This window comes from Mytilus californianus, unplaced genomic scaffold (assembly GCF_021869535.1).
Source record: "Mytilus californianus isolate M0D057914Y unplaced genomic scaffold, xbMytCali1.0.p SCAF_2, whole genome shotgun sequence".
Taxonomy (NCBI): Eukaryota; Metazoa; Mollusca; class Bivalvia; order Mytilida; family Mytilidae; genus Mytilus; species Mytilus californianus.
Window position 1 is genome coordinate 140,143,244 of NW_026262668.1, and position 22,018 is coordinate 140,165,261.

The following is a 22,018-nucleotide window of genomic DNA, read 5'->3' on the forward strand; positions in this document are numbered from 1 at the left end:
TGATTGAGTCTCAGTAATAGTCCTGAACTAGAGATTAATTACAGACACCACAAAAACAGCTTCCCTCAGTCTCATTATTTAGACATATACACCCCGAATTTGATTACAGCGGTCATCTCAATACCCGAGTCTATGACAAACGAAATAATCTCAATTTTGAATTTATAAATTTTCCTCACTTTAGCAGCAATTTACCAACTTCATCCGCGTATGGATTATACATTTCTCAACTCATACGATATTCAGGAGCTTGCATCTGCTACTCAGAATATGTAAAAAAAACTCATCATAGATACCAGGATTGAAATTTTGTATTTGCGCCAGACGCGCGTTTTGTCTACAAAAGACTCATCAGTGACGCTCGAATAAAAAAAAAGCTAAAAAGGCCAAATAAAGTACGAAGTTGAAGAGCATTGAGGACCAAAGATTACTAAAAGTTTTGCTAAATACAGCTAAGGTAATCTATTCCTGAGATAGAAAAGAAACGTCATCAGTATCTGAGCAAAAGATTAATAAGCCAGGGTTTTGTGAACGAACGTCTCGTCCTGTTTCTCAAAAGGTTCTTTGGAAAGTACCAAGACCTAATAGATAAATATTCAGTGTCTACTTAACAAATAATACAAGATGGTCGTGAGTAATAGATTCTAAGGGCTGACTCTGTGTAGAATTTCAATGAGACAGCTTTCACCAAAGTTCAAGTGAAGTGGATGGAAGCAATTATAGGCCTTCAACAATGAGAAAAACCCATATCATATAGTCGGCTATAAAAGGGACCCGACATGAAAAATATGAAACAATTCACTTGAGAAAACTAACGGCTTAATTTATAAAAAAAGACAATTTACGAAAAACAACTTGACAGACATGAACCAACGAAAACCACTGAACTACGGGCTCCTGACTTGGGGCAGGTACACAAAGAATGTGACGGGGATAAACATGTCTGAAAGCGCCAACCCTCCCCTAACCTGGAACAGTGATGTATCAGTACACCATAAGAACAAACTATAAAAATCAGTTGAAAAGGGCTTAACTCATCAGATCGACACAAAGCAGAAAAACATTTAACAAAAACACAGACTGGACGTGGTAGTGTATTTATACATCTCTAACGACCAAAAAAGACACAAAGCACAGATCTGAGAGTATTCGCAGTTATTGACAGCTATCTTAAAGCCAATAGCAAGTAATAAAAAAATCATGACAATAAGACATAGCCCTATTCACAAACGAAAGTGAAGCAAAATAAGTCATGCAAATCCAATCTTTTGCTATACCAATTACTAATATAAAATATCATGTAAACCCTTTAAAAAATGATTTGATCGTTTTCGTGGATTTTTGCCATAACGAATAAAAAGTAAAATAACAAAAATACCGAACTCCGAGGAAAATTCAAAACGGAAAGTCCCTAATCAAATGGCAAAATCAAAAGCTCAAACACATCAAACGAATAGATAACAACTGTCATATTCCTGACTTGGTACAGGCATTTTCTTATGTAGAAAATGGTGAATTAAACCTGGTTTTATAGCTAGCTAAGCGTCAACAGATCTTTCACGATCCTTTTCACGATCATCAAAAAGCGGTACCAGATCTTTCACGATCCGAAATATCAAATATTTACATTTATTTTCATTTGTGCAAAGTTTTTGATAATCTAAAACAAAATAATTTTAAGAACACATTTTAAACAGTAATATAGAACGATATTTTTAAGAGAAAAGTAGTTCATAAATTCAAAATATGAAATAAAAATCATGTTTGTTTATATTTTTATTTCTTTCAAATTTCGAGGAGCAATTTGCCTTTTGTAGTTTAGTAAAAATGGTGTACTTTTGAAACTTGATTTTTCTCAGAAACTGATCACAATGTTGAACCATTTTGACAGACAGTTTTATTTTTCCAATATTTGTCATTATAATTAATTAGATTCGATTATTTATTGACGTTACTTGTGTCTTCACGATAAGAATTCATTCACGATCCTATACCAGATCTTTCACGATCCAATCGCAATACTTGACCACCGTTTCTTTTCTTTCACGATCATTTTTCTCGATATACCAAATGACAGCCGTGGGCTAGTGATACAGTAGTTCGACTACTTAAACCACTCGACCACCGAGACCCCCGAATAAATCAGAAGTGGCAATTGTTAGAAGCAGCTTTTAATTAGCCAAATTAATTGTAATATCTTTTCTTTTCTTATATTCTCATAACTTGATCAATTTTACAAAAGTTACGTAATTTTTATACATAGTACCTACTAAGGTATTATGTAGTTTTGCATGCTTCATTCGGAAAAATGATAAAAGAAATAATATAAAAAATAGTGTATACAAACAACAATGATTTTTTAACTATCCTAGTGTGAAAACATAACAAAGATTTCTTATTTTATACCAGGTTATACAATCAACACTATCCTAGTGTGAAAACATAACAAAGATTTCTTATTTTATACCAGGTTATACAAACAACACTGTCCTAGTGTGAAAACATAACAAAGATTTCTTATTTTATACCAGGTTATACAATCAACACTGTCCTAGTGTGAAAACATAACAAAGATTTCTTATTTTATACCAGGTTATACAATCAACACTGTCCTAGTGTGAAAACATAACAAAGATTTCTTATTTTATACCAGGTTATACAATCAACACTATCCTAGTGTGAAAATATAACAAAGATTTCTTATTTTATACCAGGTTATACAATCAACACTGTCCTAGTGTGAAAACATAACAAAGATTTCTTATTTTATACCAGGTTATACAATCAACACTGTCCTAGTGTGAAAACATAACAAAGATTTCTTATTTTATACCAGGTTATACAATCAACACTGTCCTAGTGTGAAAACATAACAAAGATTTCTTATTTTATACCAGGTTATACAATCAACACTGCAGTATTTAGACTGTCCTAGTGTGAAAATATTATAAAGATTTCTCTTTCTATACCAGGTTACTCTGTGAGCACAGGACAGCTTTCAGATTCAGAATCTGATGCAGATTGCCCAAGAGTTATTGTATTAGGTTCCCCACACTCTATATGGGAAAATGGAATAGTAGGGGCAGTAAGTTGTTTTCATTCTTTATCTTTACGATCTGATTATCAAGAAAAGTCCCTTCGTTTTCATCCAATGTTTTGCAGGCCCATTCAACTGATTTCGTTAGTGTTCAACACTATTTTATTCGTTTATTAGTAAATTACTGTAAGGAACTAATTTGAATAGTATAAATCCATTAAAAGATACAAATCGGAAAAGAATCAGAAATAGGAGCGAGACCGAGTGCGTCCACAGGTTAAGCGTCTCCAGCTACTTATATGCTAGCATCAACCCCAATGCGAATCCACTCTCAGAAAATTGTCTTAATCGGTAAATTCACAGATCAGACGACAGTTCTAAAGACCTAAGACTACGAACACATGTCGCTAGTAAATTGAGACACGAAAACATTTTATCAGTCAACTAATTCATGATGGTGACCGTTTTTAATGTTGATTTCAGTGGTTCTTCTTCATAACTATGTTTGCGCATTTTTGCGTCTTGATATGAACATGCACGATCGTAACGTATCAATGGGAAGTTGACTTTTGGAAAGTTGAAATCATCAAAAAGATCCATATATCAATCAGACCTTCTGGTTTAGGAAGTATCATTATAATTTTAATAATTTGAAAGCACGCATTGATATATAATACAGTTATTTAACAGTATTGAGGGATATAGCCATTTTATTTTATAATGAGACACTGGCTATTTTTTTGTTTTTAAGTTCGTGTCGAGGGAAAAAATGGCTATATCCCGAAATAACTGTTTTATTATATCGAACTATCAAACAAAAAGTATTAATCCTATTCAAAGAGATACAAAAGTATATCAGCTTTGGCGTCTGATAAAACGGTATTTGTAAATCTCGAATATCGAAGTTACTTAACGTCAAAACTAGAAACACCCGAAAAATGAAAAAGTGCGGAAATACGTTTGCTTCCGGTGAACTATTATCCCTAGGGAAAATAGTAATTGAAACAATTTCCCTAGGGAAAATAGTGATTTTATTCGTATTTGATATGATATAGAAAATACATACTGATGCATAATAAGGGTTATTGAGTGACAGAATATCATCAAAATATCTGAAAGTGATATCAATGAATTTGGCAAGACGCTTTTTCGTTTTGTCTTTGAGAAATTTTTGCATTAGGTCTGTTTAAAATGATTACAAAAAAATAAATTCAACAAGTAGGTTGCACAAAAAGTATCGTTTGAAATACCGGCTGTCCGCTGAATATTAATTAACCTAACTAAACAAATAAATTGTGGATAAAATGGTTAAGAATTTTGATGATATCGTCTTCGGTGTATTATTTGTTTGAGTCTGTGAGGGTCTTCACAAAGTCAGATTTTTAAGGACATAAAATAAGGAATCTACGGTTCCCCTTTTTTGTAAAAAAAATACTGTTTAATGTAGTCTATCTTTCAATTTAGCATGTGCAACCGCAGTGTGGATCGTAAATATATCAAAATTTCAAATATTGCTTCAAAATTGTAATGATTGTGATCAAAGGTTTTATACCTGTAGTTATAAAAATGGACGTAGATGTCAGCAACAGTTACTATAAACAATAAGCAAAACCTTTAACGTACAGTAAGCTATAAAAGACAATCTTGTATTAATGACTTTAATTGCACTTCAAAAGAAACAATAATCACTCGACTGTATGTATACAATTAAGATATTTCATACTTTATATTATTTATATCAATATCTGTTTTCATGCAATCTTGACATCAAGTGAATGTGTTTTTTATAGGTTTTTGTTTTTTGTTTAAAACTGACCGACAAGAAGTTACATTTGAAGAAACAGTTTACAGGTGAAAAGGTACTATTTGGTTTATTCAATATATAAGTAGAATTTAATGGTACCTTTTAGTGTATACAATATGTACAGTATAATGCAAGGTACAATTTTGTTTATACACTATTCAGTAGAATTGAATGGTACTACATTCATACACTATCTTTCATTGTGTGTTAATTTACGTTTTTTGATTGAGTTCAGCCTTCCAATTGATATTTTATAGTGTGTCTTTCTATGTTGTGATGTTATAGTATTGTTTCAGAAAAGGGAGAACGTTTGGTACCATTAAAACGTTTAAATCCGCTGCAAATGTTTGCACCTGTCCTAAGTCAGGAGTCTGATGTACAGTAGTTGTCGACTGTTTATGTAGTTCATATGTGTTTCTCGTTTCTCGTTTTATATAGATTAGACCGTTAGTTTTCCCGTTTAAATGGTTTTACACTAGTAATTTTTGGGGCCCTTTATAGCTTGCTGTTCGGTGTGAGCCAATGCTCCGTGTTGAAGACTGTACTTTGACCTATAATGGTTTACTTTTATAAATTTTGACTTGGATGGAGATTTGTCTCATTGGCACTCATACCACATCTTCTTATATCTACTATGTAAAGTAGAATTAAAATGTACTATTGAGTTTATACATGATGCACTGACGCATTTAATGGTCATATTTGATAAGCACACTATGTACAATATTGAATAGAACTCTTTGGTTTATAAACTATGTACTGCGGAATCTAAAGGTAATATTTGTTTTAAACACTTTGTAAAGTAGAATTCAATGAATCTGATTCATACTGTGGCACTGTATACCAAAATAGTATTTAATGTAGATTCGCACATCTATCGCATTGTTTTTAGACAATCTCCGTCATATATATTCCACTGGTTTTGAGTTTTTGTGTGAACTGTGTCGTTCATGTATAAGCCACTATATTTTAAGTTTTCGTGTGAACTTAGTCGTTCATGAATATGCCACTGGATTTTGAGTTTTCGTGTGAACTGTGTCGTTCATGTATAAACCACTAGAATTTGAGTTTGCGTGTGAGCTGTATTGTTCATGTAAAAACTACTAGATTTTTAGTTTGTGTGTCAACTGTGTCGTTCAGGTATACATGTAAGCCACATGATTTTGAGTTTTCGTGTGAACTGTGTCGTTGATGTATAAGCCACTGGATTTCAAATTTGTATTTGAAATTTGTCGTTCATGTATAAGCCACTGGATTTTGAGTTTTCGTGTGAACATTGTCGTTCAGGTATAAGCCACTGGATTGTGAGTTTGTGTATGAAATGTGTCGTTCATGTATAAGCCACAAGATTTTAAGTGTGTGTGTGAACTCTGTCGTTCAGGTATGAGCCACTAGATTTAGAGTTTGTGTGTGAACTGTGTCGTTCAGGTAAAAGCCACTAGATTTTGAGTTTTCATGTGAACTAAGTCGTTCAAGTATTAGCCACTGGTTTTTGAGTTTTCGTGTAAACTGTCTCCTTCATGTATTAGCCACTGGATTTTGAGTTTTCGTGTAAACTGTCTCGTTCATGTATTAGCTACTGGATTATGAGTTTGCGTTTGAACTGTCTCTTTCATGTATTAGCCACTGGATTTTGAGTTTGTGTGTGGACTGCCTCCTTCATGTTTTAGCCACTGGTTTTTGAGTTTTTGTGTAAACTGTCTCGTTTATGTTTAAGCCACTGGATTTTGAGTTTGCGTGTAAAGTGTCTCGTCCATGTATACACCACTGGATTTTGAGTTTGTGTGTGAAATGTATCGTTCATGTATAAGTCACTGAATTTTGAGTTTGTGTGTAAAATGTGTCGTTCATGTATTAGCCACTGGATTTTGAGTTTGCGTTTGAACTGTCTCTTCCATGTAATAGCCACTGGATTTTGGGGTTTCGTGTGATCTGTCTCGTTCATATATTAGCCACTGGTTTATGAGTTTTCGTGTAAACTGTCTCGTTCATGTTTAAGCCACTGGAATTTGAGTTTGCGTGTAAAGTGTCTCGTTCATGTATACACCACTGGATTTTGAGTTTGTGTGTGAAATGTATCGTTCATGTATAAGTCACTGAATTTTGAGTTTGCGTGTAAAATGTGTCGTTCATGTATTAGCCACTGGATTTTGAGTTTGCGTTTGAACTGTCTCTTCCATGTAATAGCCACTGGATTTTGGGGTTTCGTGTGATCTGTCTCGTTCATATATTAGCCACTGGTTTATGAGTTTTCGTGTAAACTGTCTCGTTCATGTTTAAGCCACTGGATTTTGAGTTTGCGTGTAAAGTGTCTCGTTCATGTATACACCACTGGATTTTGAGTTTGTGTGTGAAATGTATCGTTCATGTATAAGTCACTGAATTTTGAGTTTGCGTTTGAACTGTCTCTTCCATGTATTAGCCACTGGATTTTGGGGTTTCGTGTAAACTGTCTCGTTCATGTATTAGCCACTGGATTTTGAGTTTTCGTGTAAAGTGTCTCGTTCATGTATTAGCCACTGGATTTTGAGTTTGCGTTTGAACTGTCTCGTTCTTGTATTAGCCACTTGATTTTGAGGTTTCGTGTTAACTGTCTCGTTCATGTATTAGCCACTGGATTTTGAGTTTTCGTGTGATCTGTCTCGTTTATGTATTGGCCACTGGATTTTGAGTTTGCGTTTGAACTGTATCTGTCATGTATTAGTCACTGGATTTTAAGTTTGTGTGTGAACTGTATCGTTCATGTATTAGCCACAGGATTTTGAGTTTATGTGTGAATTGTATCGTTTATGTATAAGGCACTGAATTTTGAGTTTGCGTGTAAATTGTATTAGTCATGTATTAGCCAATGGATTTTGAGTGTGTGTGTGAATTGTCTCGTTTATGTTTATGTTTAAGCCACTGGATTTTGAGTTCGCGTGTGAACTGTCTCGTTCATGTATTAGCCACTGGATTTTGAGTTTATGTGTGAATTGAATCGGTCATGTATAAGGCACTGAATTTTGAGTTTGCGTGTAAAGTGTCTCGTTCATGTATATACCACTGGATTTTGAGTTTGTGTGTGAATTGTATCGTTCATGTATAAGTCACTGAATTTTGAGTTTGCGTGTATTATGTGTCGTTCATGTATTAGCCACTGGATTTTGAGTTTGCGTTTGAACTGTCTCTTACATGTATTAGCCACTGGATTTTGAGGTTTCGTGTAAACTGTCTCGTTCATGTATTAGCCACTGGATTTTGAGTTTTTGTGTGATCTGTCTCGTTCATATGTGAGCCACTGGATTTTGAGTTTTCGTGTAAAGTGTCTCGTTCATGTATTAGGCACTGGATTTTGAGTTTGCGTTTGAACTGTCTCGTTCATGTATTAGCCACTGGATTTTGAGGTTTCGTGTTAACTGTCTCGTTCATGAATTAGCCACTTGATTTTGAGTTTTCGTGTGATCTATCTCGTTTATGTATTAGCCACTGGATTTTGAATTTGCGTTTGAACTGTATCCTTCATGTATTAGTCACTGGATTTTAAGTTTGCGTGTGAACTGTCTCGTTCATGTATTAGCCACTGGATTTTGAGTTTATGTGTGAATTGTATCGTTCATGTATAAGGCACTGAATTTTGAGTTTGCGTGTAAACTGTATTAGTCATGTATTAGCCAATGGATTTCGAGTGTGTGTGTGAATTGTCTCGTTTATGTTTATGTTTAAGCCACTGGATTTTGAGTTCGCGTGTGAACTGTCTCGTTCATGTATTAGCCACTGGATTTTGAGTTTATGTGTGAATTGTATCGTTCATGTATAAGGCACTGAATTTTGAGTTTGCGTGTAAACTGTCTTGGTCATGTATTAGCCACTGGATTTCGAGTGTGTGTGTGAATTATCTCGTTCATGTTTATGTTTAAGCCACTGGATTTTGAGTTCGCGTGTGAACTGTCTCGTTCATGTTAAGCCACTTGATTTGACTCTCTATCGTCTCATTGATTTTGAGTTGACATTTCAACATGTTTGTTAATGTAAAGTCCCCTTGATTTTGAGTTTGCTTTCGAAATATTTCATTCGTATATAGTCCCGGGAGTTTGCTTTTGTCCTTAGTGCAGTTGATTCATTTATCATCTACTTTTATGAATGCACATATTTTCCCTTGACCGCATCACTGAAAAAGGGGGAGGAGTTACTAAGGAAGCAACCAAAAGCAACACGGTCGAAGAAAACAGCCAAATCAAGGCAACAGTACTTGTTCAAATCTCATAAATCGACTAAAGTCATATACACACATACTGGGGAAATCTCACGAACCCTAAAAGGAGCGAGATCGGGTGCGTCGAAAGGGTAGACATCTCCTGCTATACATGCATTGACTGGATGCGAATCCACTCTCAGTTAAAATGTCACAATCGGGAAAAGAACACAATTGGTAAAATTCCAGATTATACAACTATTTCTGGTTTCTAAAGATGTAAGACGGATCGGACTGTAGTCCAATTTCCATCAGAGAGCAAAGACAAAAATTTGCAAAATAACAGTTTCACCGTATACTAGATAATTACCGGGCTTGTACTAACTAACTGTCAGGAGACTGTTGTTCAGTGGTTGTCGTTTGTCGGTTTGGTTCATAGGTGTTTCTCGTATCTCGTTTTTTATATAGATTAGACCGTTGGTTTTCCTGTTTGAACTGTTTTACACTAGTCATTTTGGGGCCCTTTATAGCTTGCTGTTCGGTGTGAGCCAAGGCTCCGTGTTGAAATCCGTACTTTAACCTATAATTGTTTTCTTTTTATACATTGTGACTTGGATGTAGAGTTGTCTCATTGGCACTCATGCCACATCTTCTTATTTATATTACATAAGCAAATCGACGGGTTCCACATTTGGAGCAGTATCTACTTACATTTCTGGAGCACCTGAAATCACCCCCAGTTTTTGGTGGGGTTATTGTTTTTCAGTGTTTTGTTTTCTATGTTGTGTTTTGTGTACTGTTATTTGACTTTTCGTTTTTCGTTTTTTGTCATGCCATTATCAGTTTCTTTTCGACTTTTGAGTTTGAATATCCCTTTGATATCTTTCACCTTTCTTTTAAATACAAAAAAAACTAATTATGTCAGCCATCAGATAATCACTGGTTCATATGCAACCGGCTTAAAAAATGCTCAAAATAAATGCTGTGGGATTCAACAGGTTTTCTTAAACTACCACCAGCTGTCTGTGACAGTGGTGCAACAAGACAGCATTAGAAAATACTGTAAAAATCGGATGGAAAGGGCCTGAGTTATCAGATCAGTGAAAAATACAAACCCTACCAAAACAGTGGCCGATTATATTACCTTGCATTTATTATTGGTCATGCTATACCGATTTATGTGGATTTTGTGGATGCTTGTGAACTACGAATTATTAGTTTAACGAAGTACATTTTTTTATAGGCTTATGCAAACTTGTTTAAAACCACGAAATCATTTAATTTCTCCTTTACCCACAAAAATAAATGAACTCACAGTAACCTGCCTACATGCTCTACTATATTATGCATTTTTTGTTCCAGTCTGGAAGTGGATTTGGTAGTTCTATTGCCTTTGAAGATATTAATGGTGATGGATTAGATGATTTACTTATCGGAGCACCTCTTCAATATAGTGATGTACTAGATTCAGGCGTTGTCTACATATACTATGGGGACACAGATGTAAGTAGATTTAAAGTTTGGAAAGATCGTATCATTGTTTTAACAATAAATTTACACACACACTGCATCAATGATATTTCATATCAGTACAGCAGCGCTGACTTTTGAGTTCTTAACACATGGGAATGAAACGTCCATCGGTGGTGGCATCTTCAATATTGTTGTAAAATATAATCATTAAAGCAATTGGGAGACCAGATCAGTTTCGTTGTTGGAAAACTTTGGAATAACAAATATTCCAAAAACGTGTTTCACACCAAAGCATTTTAAAACATTTTCAACTAAAATTATATTTACTGACTTCGAATTATATACAAGCCATCCATCCCAGAAAACGTAAATAATGATATCTTGTGTTTTTTTAATCCAAAATGAAATAAGCAATAGATTATAAGCATATTGTATTCCAACATAATACTTTTTCTATCTTCTCATATTATGTAATTAATGATATTTGGCAGGGAGTAACCCCTAAGTGACCCCGTATTGGAAACCGTCCATTTTTGTATTCAACAAATATAGTCTAAATCTATGGATGATATTTCTTTATATATGAACAGAAAGACAAACTACTCAGTGTGAGTGGACAAAAATTACAAGGAATGTCGAAATGGGGACGATTTGGTACAGCATTGCAGTGTATAGGAGATATAAATAAAGATGGATATAAGGGTACGTATGCGTGAAGCGCTGATACAGATAAAAATGAATATGAGGGTGCGTATTTTGAAATGTGAGCTATTTGGTACTGCACTGCAGATATATAAACAAGGACAAATATAAGGGTATGTAAGTCAGAATTGGGACGGTTTAATACAGCACTGCAGAGTATCAGAGATATAAACAAGGATAAATATAAGGGTACGTAAGTCAGAATTGGGACGGTTTATCACAGAAATGCAGAGTATCAGAGATATATACAAGGATAAATATATGGGAACTTAAGTTATAATTGGGACAGTTTAGTACCGCACTGCAGTGCAAAGGAGACATAAATAAAGATGGATATGAGAATACGTATATCAGAATGGGGACGGGTTGGTTAGGACTGCAGTATATCTCAGATACAAATAAGGAGGTATTTGCCTGAAGGAGTTAGGACTTAAGAATCTTAATAATATGTAAATGTAATTGTCTCTTGTTATACATACATCAAACGACATGCTAAGCCACACCAAAAGATTAGATGACGATTCTGGTATCTTAAGAACTTAGACATTATGTCTTTTGTTGGATGAGATACTGACACATCGTATCGTAGTTCATGTTTGAACTTTTCTGATGCATTTTGTCCTTAACACGGAATGTGTTGATGCGAAATTGTAATATATTGATACAAAAGGGACATGCAATACATGTATTTAAACAAAAAGTAGCATCCACTATGTTCATTTCTAAACAATTTAAAATATTATCTTTACACAGATGTAGCCATTGGTGCACCATATGAGGAGAGCAATAAAGGAGCTATTTATATCTACCACGGTGGTTATACCAAACTAACATTCACACAGAAAATTAAAGCTCAAGATATAAGTAGTAACCTACTGTCGTTTGGTTGGTACATTTCTACTGCTTATGACATCGACAATAACAATTACCAAGGTAATAAAGTAAGATGTTTCCATCATTAATTTAATCATTATTATTTATTCATAGTTATTCATTACTACTAAAGTAAAATAACAAAAATACCGAACTCCAAGGAAATTCAAAACGGAAAGTCCTTTATCAAATGGCAAAATCAAAAGCTCAAACACATCAAAACGAATGGAAAACAACTGTCATATTCCTGACTTGGTACAGGCATTTCCTTATCTAGAAAATGGTGGATTAAACCACACGTTGATTAAATAAAAATGATTAACCAGTCAGGAAAAGGATCAATCTGCTAAGAATTAGAGAAAAACAATTATGATCCTGCATTCAGGAGATACTTTTGTTTTACCGAAATTTGATATATATTGGAATATAACAGTTGTAGTCATATCGGTAATTTATGTCTGTTGTCTATTGTGTTTTTGTTATTTGTTTTGTGTGCGTAGGAAAGTACCGGTTTGATGGGATAAGTCTTTTCAAAGTGATTTTACCGTTTTCTCTGATGATTTTTTTATTTCATCAATGTCCCGGGGTAATAAGAGGTCTGACCATTCACAGACGTGTTAAACCCCACAACATTCGTTTTGTAAATGTCCCAAGCCTGGAGCCAATGGTTGTTGTTAGTTTCTGTTTGTTGTTGTAGTTTTAATCAGACAGTTAGTTTTTCTATTTTGAATAGTTTCAAACTTTGTCCTCCCTGGACATGTGTTACTTACTATATGTGATAGATATTGCTCAATGTTGAAGCCCATTGACCTTGGGATAACATGTTATTGTTAGTATCATTGGCTTTTGATTTTTTTTATATATTATTGTTTCATTAGCAGTCATATCATATCTCCTTATTTCTATAAAGATATATTATACTGTAATCTGTATAAGGATTGCAAAAATACTTGTTAAGTGTCTTGACGGCAGTTGTTTTGAGAGAAAAGACAAACATTTTTCTTGTTTTTCTTATTTTTTGTCAGTTTATCAGAGTTAGTAGAATTATTCGTTCAGTTCTTCTTGTTCCTGTTTGCGATATTCAATTACATACCCAGTTCTACAGTAAGCCAGCGTAGAATTCCAATTGTACTGAACAAATATTGTATGTGCTTGAGACAATTAAGGACACTTCAAGGAAAAATTTGGTTTGCTACAGAATTCTGAGAGTATTTCTGTAATAGTGTTACAATATAATTTGATGAATAACCCGAAATGCATGTGAGTAAATATACATCATTCATATATATTTTTTATTTTGTCTAAGAGGAAAATTATTGCATTTGAGGCTCAAGAGGTTGAAATGACCATTTTATCTTTTCAAAATTGTTCATCTATTTTTCTGGGCGGTTGATCAAAAGACCTTCGAAGACAAGAATGAAGAACCCCTTACCATGTTTTATTTGCCTACAAAAGGGACTTTTCAAGAGGAGTACAAATAACATAAACCAAATTATTTGTCAGCAGTCTCATAAGGTAAACTTATCTTTAAAAATGTCTGATGTTACCACTATGAAGTCCTCATGGTCAGTTGTGTTTGTGTGGAAGACAGTAGTTTATAATATATTTAATGTTTTTAGATATTCTAGTTGGATCCTACATGTCTAATACTGTAAATGTATTAAGAGGCAGACCTATTATAAAGCTTAATAACACCATTGAAGTTTTTCCATCTGATATACCTCTGAACTCTTCTGAACTGAAATGTCGAGACAAATTATACAAACCATGTGTGACTGTTAGACTGTGCTTTTCCTACTCTGGAGATTCAGTTCCAGATTCAATTTGTGAGTATTAAAAGTTTACCTTTAGACTATCTATTAATGCTAATGATGAAAATAGTTACAAACGAATTGAAAAGGATTACAGAATGCCACCTAACCCCTGGTTTTTGATGTGACTCGTGTTGTTCAATATTTAGTTTTATAGGCTATTGTTGCCTTTTCGTCTTATTCATTAGCACATGGTATTGTCAGCTTTATAAATTTCACAGATTTACTTACACCAGCTTTTGATTAAAACAAATCGTATAATAATGAATGTACTAATGCACAAATGATAACAATTTAACATCTTTACCCATTGATACAGCATGGAGTTTTTTTAATCAAATGTCTTCTTTGCATTTTTAATTCCTAGTGGTTGATTATAATCTAAGCTCGGATATTCGAAGAACTTTGTCAACACCAAGTAAACCAACTCGGGTTCATCTTTCATCAGAAACAGAAGAGTTTGGAAGTGGTAACTTAGAAGGAAAAAGATTTCAAGTTAGAAAATTGTCAGAATCATGTACGGAGTACTACGCTATTGTGATGGTTTGTGAAACTCTTTATTTTTACAGAAAGGAAGTAAATGAAACCAAATTTAATCATGGCAATATCAAAAAGATTACATAAAGTTAAGATTGATCTGGTGCTCCGGAAAGGTAAGCTGCTTTCGCGATTGTGACACCACCAAATGATTGGTTGATCACATTATGAATACTTGCATGAGCAGCCCTGCCAGACCCCTGGTTTATTTGGGTTGTGGAATGGTTGCTCAATCTTCAGTTTTCTATGTAGTGTTTTGTTAATTTGTTCGTCTTTTGGTCGTTCTTTTATTTATTGACAAGGCGTCGTCAGTGTTTCATCCTCTTATGAGTTTAGAATCTTGGTATCTTTCTCCTCTGTTCAAAACTTGAAGATGGAATAAGAAAAGATAATTCTCCCCAGGTATGTCTGAAAAATGAATGCAAATCGAATAATCTTAATTCAAATTAAGAAGATTGTTTATTTTAAACCTTTTTCATTGGCTTAATTTTAGTAAAATGATAAAAAAAAGAATAGATAAGACACAAGTAAGTCATACTTATAAAGTTTTCTCCATGATACAATATGATGATTGACATACACAGTCATCTCAGTACCAGAATCTATTACAGACGAGACGATTTTAATTTTGAAAATTTTGCAAATTCACACTCAGTCAAAATGTCATAACCAGGAATAAAAAAGCATTGACAAAAATACCGAACGCCAAAGTAAACTCAAAAATGTAGGATTCAATCAAATTCTCGACTTTACCAGCCAACGGAACGAATGGAAAACAACTGTCATATTCCTGACTTGATGTAGGAACTTTCCGATGAAAATGGTGGGTTAAACCTGGTTTTATTTGGTGTTAGACATCCCACTTGTTTAAAGTCCCATTATATTAAAAATAAAATTAAATGAGAAATCCAAACAGACGTTATTGCTTTACGTGATAATAACGTGATGGATTCAGCAACCAAACTGTTTGAACATACATTACAGACATACCTATTCTAACATCGGACCGGGACTACTTTTAAACTGAGTTTTAGTGTGCATTTTGTTATGTTTTTTTATATTCCACATTGACAAGAGGTATAGGTGGAGGGGTGAGATCTCACAAAACATATAGCCGCAATTTTGCACCTATCCCAGGTCAGGAACCTCTAGTTTTTGATAGTCTTGTGTGTATTTTAAATTTTGGTTCATTTGTATGTATAGTGTGGCGTCCATTTTTCTGAACTAGTATACATTAATGTTTAGGGGCAGCTTAAGCCCGCCTCCGGGTGCGGGATTTTCGAGCTGCATTGAATACCCATTGGTGGCCTTGGGCTGTTTTCTGTTCTTTGGACGAGTTGTTGTCTCTTTGACCATTTCCCGTGTTTCTATTCTCTATTCTAAATAAGTGAGGCGAAAGATATAAAAGGGACATTAAAACTACCTGAATTGTTAATTTAAACAAACAAATAAATCTGATAAAGATGCTAGCAGAAAAAAAATGTTGGTAGCTGATAGTTTAAACCGTATAATAAAACGTAATGAAATATACTGAGATCACCCCAGGTATTGAGTGGGGTTATTGTTGTGCTCAGTTTTTAATTTTTTATGTTTTATGTGTTTTATATATTGCTAGTAGTCCATTCGTCGTTTTTCGTTTTGTGCCATGGCGTTGCCAATTTGTTTTCAACTTGAATCTTACCTCTAGACCCACCGGCACTAGCATGTTTTATATTCTTTATAGATTGAATTAAAGGAAGAAAATGTTAATTTGTATATACGACAACATATACAGACCGTAGCTACAATAATGTTTGCATAGTTAAACATATAACAAAATGGGCTAAATGAAACACTTAAGTAGACGAACAACACAAAATCATTTCTTTCGTTTTTAAAGAAAATCATGATTTAGTCTAGAAAATTAACTATGAAATGTTTCTTTCAAATCTGAAAGAAAAACCGGTTACACTCGATCCACGTTTCTGTAGTTATTTTGATTTACACTATTCAGGCTGTGTTCGTTACACATTCCTTGAGGTAATTTCGTTTTTGCTCATTCGGGGACACACGTAGTTACCATTTGATTCATACAACTTTACTGGTCATCTATATTACTTGACATGAGGCCAGCAAAGTTCAAGAAAACCTTTATCAATTTGGTAGAAAAACAGAGGCAAAAGACACCATAGTGACATTCAAACTCACAAGTCGAAAATAAACTGACAACGCCATGGCTAAAAAAGAAAAAGACAAACAACAGTACACAACACACAACATAGAAAACTAAAGACCGAACAACACGAACCCCACAAAAAACTTGGGGTGATATCACGTGCTCCGGAAGGAAAAGCAGATCCTGCTCAACATGTGGCACATTGTTAGAAAAATTCAGAGATACGCTTCACATTTCCGAGGTTACTTTATAAGAACTGTTTAGACTTTTGAAAGCTATTCCACTCCTCACTGAATTTATTTCAATAAAGATAAGATTCATAACCCAGCGACCAGCTTGAAGATGATCTTTTTTATGATATTCTATCTATGTTATTTGATGTATTCATAAATTATATCCTGCCAAAAAATCATTTCTTGATGTACCTCCGTAGTTGTCGCAATGCAAGTATTGGTTTTATTTCTGTATTTGTGCTGAGATTTAGGCTTCTTATGGTAGTTTTCGATTTTTTTGGCGGAATATGATTTATTAATTGCTTATAATACACTGCAGATTTGATTTGTATGTCACATATTGAACATTTTCTATCAAACATGTGTTAGAGACCGTTTTAAACTTCGTTGAGTTGTGATCATTGGCTCCTTTGTGACCACCTTACTAAAGTTGAAGTAATCTCTACGGACATCAGCATGAATCAAGTGACCGATTTGAAATATCAGTGCAACACTTGAACCAAGATAAATTACATTTGTCTGAATACTAATTTCGTTTTTGTTCTTGATAGTAAAACCAACAAATGTATCAGCGAATATTGACATGCAATGAGTACATTAATGAGTGTCACGAGTAAAGTAGGAGCTAACCTCTCATCTGATTTCAATACTTACATGCAATGAATACATTAATGAGTGTCACGAGTAAAGTAAGAGCTAACCTCTCATCCGATTTCAATACTTACATGCAATGAATACATTAATGAGTGTCACGAGTAAAGTAAGAGCTAACCTCTCATCTGATTTCAATACTTACATGCAATGATTACATTAATGAGTGTCACGAGTAAAGTAAGAGCTAACCTCTCATCTGATTTCAATACTTACATGCAATGAGTACATTTATGAGTATCACGAGTAAAGTATGAGCTAACTTCTCATCTGATTTCAATACTTACATGCAATGAGTACATTTATGAGTGTCACGAGTAAAGTAGGAGCTAACCTCTCATCTGATTTCAATACTTACATGCAATGAGTACATTAATGAGTGTCACGAGTAAAGTATGAGCTAACTTCTCATCTGATTTAAATACTTACATGCAATGAGTACATTTATGAGTGTCACGAGTAAAGTAGGAGCTAACCTCTCATCTGATTTCAATACTTACATGCAATGAGTACATTAATGAGTGTCACGAGTAAAGTATGAGCTAACTTCTCATCTGATTTCAATACTTACATGCAATGAGTACATTTATGAGTGTCACGAGTAAAGTAGGAGCTAACCTCTCATCTGATTTCAATACTTACATGCAATGAGTACATTAATGAGTGTCACGAGTAAAGTATGAGCTAACTTCTCATCTGATTTCAATACTTACATGCAATGAGTACATTAATGAGTGTCACGAGTAAAGTATGAGCTAACTTCTCATCTGATTTCAATACTTACATGCAATGAGTACATTTATGAGTGTCACGAGTAAAGTAGGAGCTAACCTCTCATCTGATTTCAATACTTACATGCAATGAGTACATTAATGAGTGTCACGAGTAAAGTATGAGCTAACTTCTCATCTGATTTCAATACTTACATGCAATGAGTACATTTATGAGTGTCACGAGTAAAGTAGGAGCTAACCTCTCATCTGATTTCAATACTTACATGCAATGAGTACATTAATGAGTGTCACGAGTAAAGTATGAGCTAACTTCTCATCTGATTTCAATACTTACATGCAATGAGTACATTAATGAGTGTCACGAGTAAAGTATGAGCTAACTTCTCATCTGATTTCAATACTTACATGCAATGAGTACATTTATGAGTGTCACGAGTAAAGTAGGAGCTAACCTCTCATCTGATTTCAATACTTACATGCAATGAGTACATTAATGAGTGTCACGAGTAAAGTATGAGCTAACTTCTCATCTGATTTCAATACTTACATGCAATGAGTACATTTATGAGTGTCACGAGTAAAGTATGAGATAACTTCTCATCTGATTTCAATACTTACATGCAATGAGTACATTTATGAGTGTCACGAGTAAAGTAGGAGCTAACTTCTCATCTGATTTCAATACTTACATGCAATGAGTACATTAATGAGTGTCACGAGTAAAGTATGAGCTAACTTCTCATCTGATTTCAATACTTACATGCAATGAGTACATTTATGAGTGTCACGAGTAAAGTAGGAGCTAACTTCTCATCTGATTTCAATACTTACATGCAATGAGTACATTTATGAGTGTCACGAGTAAAGTAGGAGCTAACCTCTCATCTGATTTCACCTCTGTATTTTGTTTGGGTTCCTGTTGCGCAATCTTTCGTTTTCCATGTTTTAGTTACTGATGTTTGTTTTTCGTAATTTTTTAACATGATATTGGTTGTTTTCATTCGACTATGGACTTTAATTACTCCATTTCTTCTTTTAACTATGCCTTTGGGGTGATTAACGGCATTGCATACGCCGGTTTTATTGCCTTCTGGTTTTGTCTATTAAAATGCATAGAAAGATATTGTGTCATGAAAATAAACACAATATCATTTATTTCCCCTGTCAAAACATTGCTGTACAACAGACAGTTTAATTTAGAAGTTTATTTTGAAGTGGATCAGGTGGTGGGTATAAATCTAAGTAGAACCGGTGGTGAGTGTGAATCCTAGTGGATCCAATGTGGGTGTTAGTCTTAGTGAACCCGATGGTGGGTGTATATCCTAGTGGACCAGATGATGGGTGTAAATCCTAATGGGCCTTATGGTGGGTGTAAATCCTAGTGAATGAGATAATGGGTGTAAATCTTAATTGCCCTGATTGTTGGTGTAAATCCTAGTGGACCCGGTCGTGGGTGTAAATCCTAGTAAACCCAATGGTGGGTATAAATCATAGTGAACTCGGTAATTGGTGAAAATGGGGACACGATGATGAGTGAAAATCCTAGTCGATCCGGAGGTGTGTGTAAATCTTAGGGGACCCAATGGTGTGTATTAATCCTAGTGGACCCGCAGGTTGATATATATCCTATTGTACCCGATGATGTGTGTAAATCCTAATTAACTCGATGTCGAATTAAAATCCTACTCGATCTGTGTATATCAACCCTTACGCGTTTAGGACGAAAATTCCAGGCTATCCTGCATTGTTAAGGTTCATTTACATTTACAGTTGTATAAAATTAGTGAATAAAAAGACTGTTGTTTCTATTAGGCAGTTGACAGACAGTTTTTTGCATCACTTGAAGAAGAATTGGTTATGGAAACAACGTACAGACTTAGCGATACACCACTACTGGGAGAAGTTCAACCTATACTGGACAATGCTCTTACAATCAACAGAGACTCTGTATGTAATTTATGTCAATAGGTGTAGGTGTAGGGGATTGATTTGATTAAAATACAAGTGATGCAGATAATTGTTAACATTTCAAACAAGATGACAACTGGTTTAGGCAGCAATAACAAAATAAGCACATTTTTAAACTTTAGTTTTCGCTGCTCTAGATAAAGACGAGCGATGTTCAAATCGTGAAATCAATTCAGAAGAAACATTCATGCAAATCTAGAAAAAAACGAATGAATCCCGTGAGTTCCAAATCGGGGTGAAATGGGTTCGTAGACAAGATACGCGTCTCATGCTATGCATGCATTGCCTGACATACCAATCCATACTCTCTAAACATGTGACAGTCGCTAATAAGACACAATCTGTGAAAATACAGATCAGATCTAAGTCAGATTTTCCAAAGAAGTTATTAAAGATTAAGCATTTAATTCAGAACAACACAAATCTTCTCCCTTTTTGAATTTAACTTGGAGTTCGTTATTTTCCTGATATGTTTTTAATTTATATCAACGAAAATGATCAAAGAAACATCACTCCAGAACAACATCATTGAAATTGGAATACCGTCGGAAACTCTAAGTGGCGTCGACAAAGTAGTTAAATGCATGCGTTCCAAGCGCTTTTCTGGATTTAACTTCATCAGAAACACTGAAACCTTACTTTTTAATACTTATAAATTCATAAATGCAAAAGAAAAGTTGTTATAAATCATGTCAGTACCGACGAACTGACTACTTAGCTAATGATACCCTCGGGGACTGATAGTCCATCAGCAGCGGTATCGACCAAGTGCTGTAAAAAATGAAAACAACATTTTATAAATTTCATGCGTCCAAAGCGCTTTTCTGTATGTAACCGTCCCACGTCAGGAAACTGTAATTCAGTGGTTGTCATATATTTCTGTATGTTATATTTGTTTTTCGTTCATTGGTTTGTACATAAATCAGGCCATTAGTTTTCCCCTTTAAATGTTTAACATTTGTCATTTCGGAGCCTTTTATAGCGAACTATGCGGTAAGGGTATCGCTCATTGTTAAAGGCCGTACGGTAACCTATGGTTGTTAACTTTTATGTCATTTGGTCTCTGGTGGAGAGTTGTCCGATTGACATTCATACCACATCTTCTTATTTTTATATAAACCAATTAATGGAAAACAGTTACTAGTAAACAAAGAAGCTAGAAACTATTATAAAAGATATTTGTTTTGTTTCAGGCTAACTTTTCAACGGGTTGTAATGGAACATGTCATCCTGATCTGCGGATTGAAGCCACATTAGATCCACAAGAAATTATACTAGGGGTAACTTCTGAAGTAGATGTTACCGTTAAAGTCACTAACAAAGGGGATCAGTCACATGGGACTCAGATAAATATTGATATATCTAACAATACCAGATATATTGGATTCAGCCAGCCGACAAATGAAGTTACAGAGCCTGTAGACTGTAGAAACATTGCTGACGAAAACAATGAGACACATGTTCAGTGTGATCTCAGAAATACATTATTTCAGCAGCAAATCGTCATCTTCAATGCTCGCTTTACAGTGTCACGTGACTTGTTGATTAAAGATGGAGAAAATCTTGGTAATTTTGAACAGAAGCTAGTCTTCAACACATTAGTAGAAGCCACCAGTGCCGATATGGATATATCGGACAATTCTTGGAAACTCATTGCAAGTGTGAAATTACATGTCAGTGTACAACTAAATGGGTAGGTGATTATTTTACGATGTGAATATGACACAAGCAATGTGAAGTTGTATATCGATGTTTATCGTAATGGGTTCGTGATTATACAAATTAGCAACTCAATCATATCCATGTGTGTCAGGAGGGAAAATCTTAAGTGTAAGTGATTTTTTATAACTCCGTGATTCAAACAGCGTA

At 34.5% G+C, this 22,018-nt stretch overlaps 1 protein-coding gene across 3 annotated transcripts in view; it reads left to right on the forward strand.

The window, feature by feature from the left end:
* Nucleotides 1-22,018, forward strand: part of LOC127731257 (integrin alpha-4-like) — a 71,182-nt gene that overhangs the window by 25,668 nt on the left and 23,496 nt on the right. For all 3 annotated transcript variants that reach the window (XM_052240286.1, XM_052240285.1, XM_052240284.1), the window contains exons 7-15: nt 2,973-3,085; nt 4,828-4,896; nt 10,375-10,515; nt 11,076-11,187; nt 11,941-12,120; nt 13,680-13,886; nt 14,239-14,414; nt 19,994-20,128; nt 21,343-21,842. In XM_052240286.1, coding sequence (XP_052096246.1) covers nt 2,973-3,085; nt 4,828-4,896; nt 10,375-10,515; nt 11,076-11,187; nt 11,941-12,120; nt 13,680-13,886; nt 14,239-14,414; nt 19,994-20,128; nt 21,343-21,842 — 1,633 coding nt within the window. The remainder of the gene's footprint in view (nt 1-2,972; nt 3,086-4,827; nt 4,897-10,374; nt 10,516-11,075; nt 11,188-11,940; nt 12,121-13,679; nt 13,887-14,238; nt 14,415-19,993; nt 20,129-21,342; nt 21,843-22,018) is intronic.